Genomic DNA, 11483 nt, shown 5'->3' on the forward strand with positions numbered 1-11483 from the left:
TTATAACACTCACCTGGCTTTAGGTCCACTGAGTTCAGTGAAATTTACACATGGTCCACACATTGTGAAGTTGAAGGCTTTTATGGATGACATCCATAATTTTTTGTAGGTTTTTCGGGCTATGTGGCCACATTCTAGAAGAGTTTATTCCTGACATTTTGCCAGCATCTATGGCTGGCATCTTCAGAGAACGCATTCTCTGAAGATGCCAGCCATAGATGCTGGTGAAAAGTCAGGAATAAACTCTTTTAGTTCCACATATTACCTGGCAACACAGCTAAATTTGCCAGCAAGTGGCCAGTCAACAAAGAGCTATAGCCAAATTCTGTGATCCTTTCTCTCTTATGAATGGTCCTATATGGTTTCCTTTTTCACAGGCAGGTGTTTGTCTAATTCATATATTATGGTCTGAATGCAGACTTAACCATATTTAAAATAGACCCACTGGAATCAATGGAACTCAGTTTAATCATGGTTAATGATTCTCATCAAGGCAGTCCATCTAGTCTAAGCATGACTAAATCTAGACCCAACCAAATATTTTTATATGTAAACATTCAGAATCATGTATCTCCTTGTTAATCTGATTGCACCCATTATTAATCAATGATTGTGTTGGTTCCCTATAAGTACAATAAAGTACAGGCATTTGACTGGAAAGTGAAATGTTTATTCATTATTTTGGAATTGTCTTTCAGTCCAGAATGGGTCCCAAAACTAATTTACAATTTATAACTTTTATTATTTATAAAAAATATTTAACATCATGCAGAGCAAAGATTTTTAAAACTTACAAAATTATAGCTAAGATGAACACAACAATTGATGAGACAATGGGAGCATTATTATGACTTCTTGTCTTATCCTTTTTCCCAACAAAGTACTGTGTGTTCCCAAATAAATTTATTAAAGCATCAAAGATGCAGACACAAACTCCATTTTATTCCTGCCATTGCACTAGTGGTGTAATTTAAATGAGTTTAAAACATACAATTGAATGAACTTAGAGCATTTCCTTCTTTTTGAGATCAATGTTGGCAATTTGGGGGGCGGGCATATATTTGGATGGAATGGCAGTTGTAAGGAAAGGGAGGTAAATTTGGGATGGTGCAGCAGTTATATAGTTATAGCTGACATATACTTTACCTATGTATTTGACAACTTCACTAATGTCTATGGCTGCTTTAAAGGAAATTTGTTGTGGTGGTGTGCCTCCAAGTCATTTTTGACTTATGGTGACTCTAAGACGAACCTGTCATAGGGTGCATGGCTTGTTTCTTCAGAGGGAGTTTGCCATTGCCCTCCTCTGAGGCCGAGAGAGTGTGACTTGCCCAAGGTCACCCAGTATGTTTTTATGCTGAAGCAGAGAACTGTGCCTGGTCTCCAGAATCGTAGTCTAACACACAAACCACTACACCATGCTGGCTCATGTACGATTATTGTGTACCTAGAGCCAGTGTACTGGTTTAAGTGTTAGACACCTAATCCCCGCTCGGCCATGGAAACCCACTGGGTGATCTTGGGCAAGTGACTCTCAGCCTCAGAGGAAGCCAAGAGCAACCCCCCTCTGAACAAATTCTGTCAAGAAAACTCTGTTATTGTTGTTGTTGTTATAGTTTATTTTTATAGCGCTGTAATTGTACACAGCGCTGTACATACAAATAGTCAAATCAATAAAAATGAAACCTGCCAATGGTGTACAATCTACAAAATACGTATAAAACAAAAGATAATAATATAAAATAGAATTGGTTAAAATAAGCATAAGTCAGAAATTACTTGAAAGTGCACAGCAACAATAACCAACTTCACTGCCATCTGAGCAGAACCTAAGCAGATTTAAGAGCATTTGCAAATACAGTATGTAATATTTTAGCCTCATTTTTTCTGCAGATCATCCTAACTTTTTCATTTAGGGTTTGTGTGTGTATGTGTGTTTATGTGTACATGTGTGTGTGTTACTCACAACAGCTTCATTTCTTCCAACCAAAAATGTGTGGTTCAAATGTTGCTCCTTTATTTAATATATATACAGTATATTAGGCTCTTCACAGCTAATTAATAAACTCTCAAAGGAACACCCAGAAAAAATGCCAAAACATACCGGTTACTTTTTTTGTTCACTGGCATGGATTCAATTCAACAGCTTTATCTGGAACAGCTGACTGTTAAAATGTCAGGAAAGCCACTGGCTTCTCTGGAAAGTGTCAAAACTCAACTTTTAGATTTCAGAGAAACGGAAGGAGAAATCCTCACCGTCAGCTAAACCCCATTGAATTCAGTGAGACTTACTCATGAACAGACATGTATTACAGAGCTAGAGAGTTATAGATTTTATCATGGTCCAACAAACACCCTTGTAGCAGTTAAAAGGCTAGCAAATTCTCTTTATTGTAAGTTGTCATGGACTGTACCCCACTAAAGCTAGATTACGTTGGGTGACATCTGTGAAACCATTTACCAAATAAAACTTTATAGTCTTTGTTGGATTTGCTAAAACAGGCTAGGGCAGCCATGCTCCTAGGTTCATCATCATCACCTATATATATGAAGCATTGAATGTGTTGTAGGCACCACACACACACATGCACCTCTACACAAAGGGTCACACATATTTAAAGAGCAAAAGGAGGTGAGATTGAAATATTTTGTTGAAATTGTGGAGAGAATGAGAAAGGAGAAAGGAATTAAGCTTCAGTTTTAACACACTGACCTGAGAGTAACTACTACTAAGCTATATGGGACTTATTTCAGAGTAGATAGACAGAGGATTCTGAACTTAACAAGCCCAATAATTCATTTAAAAATAGGAATGATTTTTAATAGCAACATGTAAGGAGGAGATATAAGAGGGGGAAAATCTTTTTAACAAAAATCTTAAAATGACACAAAGAAAAGGCCTCCAAAATCAAAGTGTCCACAGGGAAAGGGGTTTCCAGTAGATTGACCTGCATAGGATAAAAATTGAGATTTTTAAGAAGGGGTCATAGTAAAAGAGTTTTTAATTTTTGATTCCCCAAACAATGCACTGCTAGACCATTGAGAGCCGTATCCTTGGCTATCTGTGCATTGCTCAGGCATCTTAACATGGCCTTGAGTAACACTTTTCAGCATTTGGAAAAGGGTTTTGCGGAATTTCTGCCCAGCAAAAACATAGAGAAAAGGGTTCAGGCAGCTGTGAAGAAAAGCTATGGACTGGGTTAACTGGAATCCAAGATCAAGGTGATCCAACATTTTGCAGTCCTTTATGGCTGGAGCATACAGAACCATGGTTTTCACCAGCAAAACGCTATTGTAAGGGACCTGAGAGAAAAGAAAAACTAAAATAATGATAGTAATAATCTTGAACGGTTTATGCTTGGGAGTTCTTTTGGCTCTAATAATAGTATGGGCTACACATGTGTAGCAGACAACTATCACAAGAAACGGAAGGAGAAATCCTATCACAATTTTCAAAGACAGGTCAGTGACTTTGATACTTCTGTTAACACTGGGAGGATAAATCATTCTGCAAACAGTGATATTACTAGACAGTTCAGTTTGACTGTAGATTATTTCTGGGATGCACAGAAGAACTGCCATGAGCCACACTCCAAAACAAATAAATTTGTGGTACATAAGCCTTTTTTGTTTTGAATACTGTGCTCTCATTGGCCGAACTACCACAGTGTACCTGTCAAAACTGATGAACATTAGGAATAACATGCAGCTGTACAAGTTGATCTTATACATGCTGTTTACAATTTTACACATTAACGTGTTAAAAGACCATCCCTTCTGAGCCGCTATTGCCCAGAAAGGAAGAGTGAAGAGGAAGAGAAGGTCAGCAATTGCTAAATGGATCAAGTATCTGTCAGTTAGGTTCTTCTTGCCCTTGTATCTCCAGTAGACAAGGATGACAAAGGCATTACCTATAGTTCCCACAAAGAACACACACCAGAAAAATGTTGGCAGGAAAGTTTGTGCAAGCAGCTTGACATGATACTTGTCGCAGAAGAGATCCGACTGGTTAAAGGCATTGTCTTCTGAGACAAAAGCATTTGTTGGAGGCCAGGTGCTCTGAACCATCTGCAAAACACCAACAGATCAAAATTATACTCCAAGAGCATTTGCATAATAAATGGTTTCTGTCTTTCATAAACATGACACACTTTTGAAGACTGGAACTAGAGAAATAGGCAACCTCCACTCTGAGGCGGGAAGTAGTTGCATTGATACAAACATTTTCATTATTCATGGAGAATCTTACCACGCTACCTAATTATCTTACCATCTATCTATTCATAATTAATTTCAGAAAATTATCATGAAAAATGACTGAATTGTGGTAGTTTAAGTGGGTTACACTGAAGCGCGGCTTCTCCATCTTTCCAGTCACTGCACTTTCAGGACATCTCCACTTTCTCCTCCTTTTTAATTCTCTTTTGGTAGTTTGGATTGTGCTTAAAGTGTTAGCACCGTCTGTAAACCAATATATATTTTAAATATTCTAGCATTATGGATAAAATATTGATTTCACAGAGGCGTACATTGCTCCTGAGAATTATGCTGTTGTTATTTTCAGAAAGTGCTGAGATCTCTAGCCCTCGTACAGAACTTTCAGCAGGAATGCTGTAATATCATAAGAATCACACAGTAGAACATGAATTGCTCAGACTGATAGGTCATAACAGACTGATAGAGCAAGAGCCATCACTTCTTTAACCAGCTTCAAAAAGGAGTTGAAGACCATCCTGTTCAGAGAAGCGTTCCCAGGCATTGCATAACTGTCACTTGCTATTTGATTTTTCTTTGTTGTCTGTTTTATTGAATCATTTCCTGTATTGCTATGTATTTTATACTAGAAAGGCCCCTTTCCCTCCACCACTCCCTTCTCCTTTTATGTCATGTCTTTTTAGATTGTAAGCCTGAGGGCAGGGAACTGTCCAATTAAAAGGATTGTATTACAGTGCTGTGTAAATTTACAGCGCTTTATAAAATAAAGGATAATAATAATAATAATAATAATAATAATAATAATAATAATAATAATAATAGATTGATTCCTTTGGGAAAAGGCAGGATGATGATGATGATGATGATGATGATGATAATAATAATAATAATACAGCCCATAGGAATAAAGGAATAAAAACACCAGCAACAACTATGCAACCCAAATTTGTTGCCATGTCTTCACGATCCCATAAGGCCACTCTTACTAAACAAATCAGAGAATAGCCCTCCACACATTAATATTTGCTTGTTTTTTTCCTGACATACTGATCCCGTCCTTCTGTGGGGATATTCAAGATGGCAAAACACTATACACAAAAGCAATAACCTCAAACTATGAAGCAAAAAAAAAAGAGAATGGCACTAAGAATCAAAAATTAAATTTTAAAATGCACTTATCCACAACCAGGAACCCATTTTAAAACAAAACAAGAGAGATGAAAAAGGATAGCACCACAAATGGTGTTAACACTTTAAGCTGTTGATTACTCATCAAGAAATGGTCCAAGTGTGCTTCCTTTTGGAGGATGTTCTAGACATTTCAACAAGGCATGCTTATCCTTCAGGCCCACCTACTATAATTCCAATGGCAAGGGGATCTGGCAGAAGATTTCCACAGAAAATCTCCAGGGAAGGGCAAATGGGTATAGACCAGGAGTAGGTCTCCTTCTAGGTGTTTTAAAGACTGCAATTCCCATGGTCCCTTGCCATTCACTACCCTGGATGGGGCTGCTCTGAAATGGATTTCAAAGATATCTGTAGGGCAACCAGATGCCCAGTCGATCACTAAACTCTGGTCTCAGCAAGCCATACCAGGCAGAGACACAGACATATTTCTTAAGAAATCTTTCCATTTGTGCTAAGCTCAGAAACCAAAGCGTAAGTATTTTGTAGCTGTTATTCTTTTGTTCATGTTCCTATCACTGCTAACATCCTGGCAGCCATGTTCTGCAATTTCCAACCCGTCTCCCAAGGCAGTACATTGAAACGATCTGTCTATCCATAGGAGTGAGTAGAGCATCCTTCCCAAACTGGTATCCTCCAAATGTGTCAGACTACAACTCCCATTGCCATGGTGGCTGTTGTGATGGAATTTGTACACCTGAAGGATTGGGGAGGCTGCCTGAAGGCATGAATGATTCTGGCTAGGTCCAAGTTTTCAAAGAAAGAGTGTAGCTGGCGAAAACTGATCAAAGGCTGCTCCTGATGTAAGACCATCCAGAAATCTGGATGAATCACTTCCCTAACTATGAAGATGATTTTAAAGGGAGGTTGTAGTCTGATCCAAAACAAGCTGTTTACCCTTCCTTAGTAAAATTGATTCTCTAACTCACCAAACTGTATTTATAATAAGGCATAATGATTGCCTACATCATTAAAGCAATGTCTTATTTGACTCTCATTGCCATGATCATTGTGTGACTTCAACTATTTCAATAATACAATGACTACAGGATGGTGTAGCTACTGTGTTGGTATATTTGGAGTGTTTAATGTCTGTATATCTGGGAATACACTATCATCTAGATGCTGGTCAAGGGGCTAAAACTAACCAGTGCCCTCGTGAATTATTAGGATCTATATATTTATACTCACCATGATAGCCAGCATCTTTTGATCTCAATTCTTTTGTCAGCTGTGATTAACTCACAGCAATTTCTCTGCAAGAATAAAATGAGTATGATTTTCATATAGACTTTTCGAATCAAACAATAACTTTAATTTAATTCTGCTGCCTACCAGTGCACTTCTGTTTATGTATGGCGAGGGTGGGAAATTGAATCATGTAGTCCTCCTTTTTGGACTGGAACTCCCTAGCCAGCACTGCCAGTGGTGAAAAATTTTGCTAATTGTGGTTCAGCAACATCTGGAGGGCCATAAGTTACCTCTCTACATTTTAAAAATGATGTACAGTAGTTATAGTTTCTACAAGCTAAACCCTGGGGTTTGTAGTTCCATGAAAATACTACAGAACGTTCTATTTAAATGGTCAGTCCATCATAAAGGAATGGCTCTTGAGAGCAAAACAAGAAATCCAGCAAGATTCATCTAAAGTAGCCTTGGAAAAGGAGCTCACAATCCCCACTTTAAAATGATGAGCAAGCATTGTGTACCCCCAGATTCCTCTCTGTCTCAAATTAAACAGTGGAGGCTGTTTGATTTTGCATTTAAGAGGTGGCTGTTCAACAACTAACTTCATGCCACAAAGTCCTTGAGATTTTGATGCCATCACCTTAGTTCTGCATACCACTGTTTGGTCATGCAGCAAAACATACATCAGCAGCTGATGCACATAATAAACCGTGCAATGTGATATACATGACTACTGGATGCTAATTCAATGGGAAATTCTAATCTACTACCAAAGATTTAAAGTAAGATAACACTTTCTTACCACACTATGTATGTGTATTTATTGGCTTGCTTTATGCCATTTTGCAGGCAACAGGTCTGTGAATGGCCTATGCTAACAATGTAATTACCAGTATTTTCTGTGTTCAGTTTTCCTCTGACTTAGAGTTTGGCAAAATTACTTTCCCAGGCTTTGTTCATTGAAAATCTGACGTCTCAACTATGTTTAGTTTGTATGTGTGTGTGTATCTCATATTATGGATAATACTTCAAGAATCTGAAAATTATGCCATAACAATTTTTCAGACTTAAAGGTGCTGTAGAACTCTGTCTATTTTTGCACATGACGGTTTGTATTAGAATATAAAGGCAATGTCAAGCAATCTGTGTGTGGTCCTTAACCCAGAAAAATGCCAAGAGACAAATGAAGGTACAATCCTACATCCACATATTTGGGAGCAAGCCCTGATAGAAAATAAATTTGCATACATTGCAAGTTACCTAATTCCAGTAAGTACAGAATTAGCATCGACAAATAGCTATTTTATAAACAATCTCCAGCAAATGTATATTTCAGTCAAGTTGTTAAGCATTTTCACAAAAGGAAGTGAAAAATGTTTTTTATACTAGCTTCCCACAGCAGCAATAAAAAGCCTTTGTCTCCTGTAGTTTCATTAATACTGATCAAAATTACCATTATGGCGCATGCAGTAACCCCATTACTGGTTTGCTTTTTCCTGCTATGTGGGCAGTGTGTCATCTGTTCTTAACAAGCTGATCCTCTTTAAGTCTGAAATCCTATATTTCTTTACTTCAGGCTGCCAGGCTGCGATCTCAAAACCACTTGAACTGATATATTTGTGTTCACATTGATTTAGTGCCATTCCTGTCAGTTGCATTATTAAGCCATTCCATATATGTATAATTTGGCATAATCTTTTGGAACATACACACCAATCTACTTCTCACAGAGAATGTCAGTCATACTTTATTTAGAGACATTTTCTTCTGCTTGTTGCACAGTCCCAACCCAACAACTACTGTGAAGTCGAAGGCTTTCATGGCCGGCATCCATAGTTTTTTGTGGTTTTTCGGGCTATGTAGCCATGTTCTAGAAGAGTTTATTCCTGATGTTTCACCTGCATCTGTGGCTGACATCTTCAGAGCATGTTGAAGATGCCAGCCACAGATGCTGGCGAAACGTCAGGAATAAACTCTTTTAGAATATAGCCACATAGCCCGAAAACCCCACAAAAAAACTACAACTGCTATTTCAATCTAGAACACAGAATTCTTTCTTGACTGAGCCATTCCATGATATCATTGCAGCATACTTTTAAAAAGAACATTTGCTTTCATGTACAGTGCCAATTGTACGCTCATCCTGCCCATCGAACCAAATTACAACTTTGCTTCATGTTTACAGAATGAAATTAAGATTTCAAAGGGTGAAAACATACTTATTTGTGAAAATGTGGTGAGCCACTTGTAATTTCTCCACTGATTCTAGAACAGAAAAGCATTGTCTCAGTCACACTAAGGCCAATTTGAAACATGTACCTAAAATCTACTTAGATGCCAGCATTTTGCCCAGAGAAAACTCTGACAAGGTGTTTATCACAGAAGCTTTGAACGGTGTAAATATTTCTGGTTTCAGTGTGGTACATATTTGTCTAGAAGTTAAGCCCATTGAACATAGTGGGACTTGCTTTTGAATAAGCAGGCATAGAATTATCTGTTTTATCCAAAAGATAAAAAACAGAGAAATTATCACAATGGGTTTAGTTGAGTAGTACAAATATTCTAGTGTGTTTATTACATAGGTCTAAATCCTACTGCTTGGCCCAGATAGAGTGGATTTACTAGATCAATGAGACTAATGGATCCAATGATCCAGCTTTAGGTGGACTATTGATTGGATTTGCCCCATAGAAATTTGTCCTGTACTGCAGGATCATGCCTTAAAATGGGGATAGAAAGAAGCATTGGGGAAATCATATTTATATAAAGACAAGGCTACCACATGGTAGAAGATACTCACTTGTGACTGGTCTTTTACTGGGCTGGTCCTTTACACACTGCTTTGGTGAAGAACTTATTAAATGTGTATTGCGTCCAGTTGCCCCGCAGCAATTCTGCCATAGAAGTAAGTCTGCAGCAGGTCCTTTAATCTCTTGCTTGGGTGGGTCACAATCTGTGGTAAACCCCAAGTTCCTGCTCTCATTTTCATCTTATGGGGAGTGTCCCAGTACAACTGTGGTACACCTGTAAAGCTTTTGTTGTTGTTGTTGTTGTTGCTGCAGCTCCTGCTGTTAAACTTTATGTATCCCCCAGCTTTTCCCCAGAACTGGGACTCAAGGCAGGTTACATATTAAAATACAATACAATTAAAATATACAAAAAAAAATCCAACAACATTAAAATGGAAGTAAATTACCAACAACATTTTAAAGCAATTTAAAACATACAGTTAAAAATTATTAAATGTAGTTTTTCATAAGAACAGGGAAAATGGTAAAAAACAGTACAGCATCCTCATAACAGCCCTTACTTTAAAAACCTTGCATTCCCCAAAGCTTGCTTGAATAAATATTAATTATGAGTCAACTATTACACTTGGCCCTCCGTATCGACAGATCTTTTATCCACGAATTCAAACATCCACAGCTTAAAAATATTTAAAAAAAATATAAATTCCAAATAGCAAACCTTGATTTTTGCCATTTTATATAAGGGACACCATTTTACTATGCCGTTGTATTTAACAGGACTTGGGCAGCTATAGATTTTGGTATCCATGGGGGTCCTGGATCCCAACCCCAGTGGATAACAAAAGCCTACTGTGAATATCAATATCAATTACTCTGAGTGCAAAACTGGCTAGGGTAGGGAACATCTAGCCCTTCAGATGTTGATGGACTGCTCTTCCCATCAGCCACAGCCAATATATTCCACAATTATGAGTAATAAGAGTTATAGTACTGCAGCATCTTGAGGGCTGTATATTTCTCATTTCAGCTTAGTCTTTAGAAAGCCTTTTCATCAAATCCAGAACCACCTGTAGTGATTTCTATGACAATGCTATATAAAAACAGGAAATATATAGCATTAATTTATTTTGACTAGTTTTAGTGGGAAAGGCTTCCATTCAGTGATTCCATACAATAAAACATGATGTGCAGGGAGGTTCCTGTGTTTCCAAAAGCTGCATAGCAATTTGGTGGAAATGCATTGCAAGAGCACCCATAACTACCTTAAAAATGTATTTCTATCTCCCATGAGAAAGTATCCTAGGCACCATAGGCCTTTCTCTCAGTGACTAGAGGGTCAACCTTTGGAGGAGAGCCGCCTTGGAGATACCACTCAGGTTTTAGTCTAAACAAAAAGAACTATCCAAGGTATTGAATATATTTAGGGGAGTACAGTTCAGTACTTTGGATAATGCCTTTGAAGTTTGGCGCTTGAGACAGAAGATTCCATACCTATCAATCAATCAATGTTTATTGATTAGTCCATGGGCCATCTCAAAATACAACAAAGCTAAATAGAACTCTATATAAAAACTCTATATAAAACTCTATATACCTATCCCTTCCCCCTCAAGGTAATTATCATACAATGGATCCAGTTATACACATACGTAGAGAAAATCAATTGAAATCAATAGGTTTATTGTAAGTATGATTAAATCTGGATCCAATCCAGCCTAATACTGGCCCAGTACCATCAGGGGCTAGCCCGATGAAGGAGGCTCCTCCCTCCCTAACTGTCATCTTTCGGCCTCTGAGGGAGAGAGAAGGCTGGCCCAGTACCATCAGGGGCTGGCCTGAAGAAAGAGGCTCCTCCCTCCCTGTCATCTTTCGACCTCTGAGGGAGAGAGTAGGCTGGCCCAGTTCCATCAGGGGCTAGCCCGAAGAAGAAGAGCCCTCCCTCCGGTCCATCTGCCTTGGTCCAGGCCTCAGAGGGAGAGAAGAATGCTGGAACTGATTCCCTCCCCCCCTCACCATTCCCTTCTCCTTTTGTGTCGTGTCTTTTAGATTGTAAGCCTGTGGGCAGGGAACTGTCTGTTATCCCCTCTATTGTAAACCGCTCGGATTCCCAGTGATTGGGCGGTATATAAATAAAACCTATTACTG

At 38.3% G+C, this 11483-nt stretch overlaps 1 protein-coding gene across 2 annotated transcripts; it reads right to left on the bottom strand.

Moving 5' to 3' along the window:
• Nucleotides 1–1693: 1693 nt before the first annotated feature.
• On the bottom strand, nt 1694–10039 carry CCR9 (C-C motif chemokine receptor 9). Of its 2 annotated transcripts, XM_042471617.1 has the most exons (4): nt 9389–10039; nt 8808–8853; nt 6592–6656; nt 1694–4068 (listed from the first exon to the last, which is right to left on the bottom strand). In XM_042471617.1, exons 3-4 carry the CDS (start codon nt 6604–6606, stop codon nt 2974–2976), a joined length of 1110 nt encoding a protein of 369 aa, XP_042327551.1. In that variant the 5' UTR covers nt 6607–6656; nt 8808–8853; nt 9389–10039; the 3' UTR covers nt 1694–2973. The 2 variants fall into 2 exon arrangements, with proteins under 2 accessions (XP_042327551.1, XP_042327549.1); XM_042471615.1 differs by lacking the exon at nt 8808–8853.
• Nucleotides 10040–11483: the final 1444 nt, after the last annotated feature.

The sequence above is a fragment of the Sceloporus undulatus genome, chromosome 6 (assembly GCF_019175285.1).
Source record: "Sceloporus undulatus isolate JIND9_A2432 ecotype Alabama chromosome 6, SceUnd_v1.1, whole genome shotgun sequence".
NCBI lineage: Eukaryota > Metazoa > Chordata > Lepidosauria > Squamata > Phrynosomatidae > Sceloporus > Sceloporus undulatus.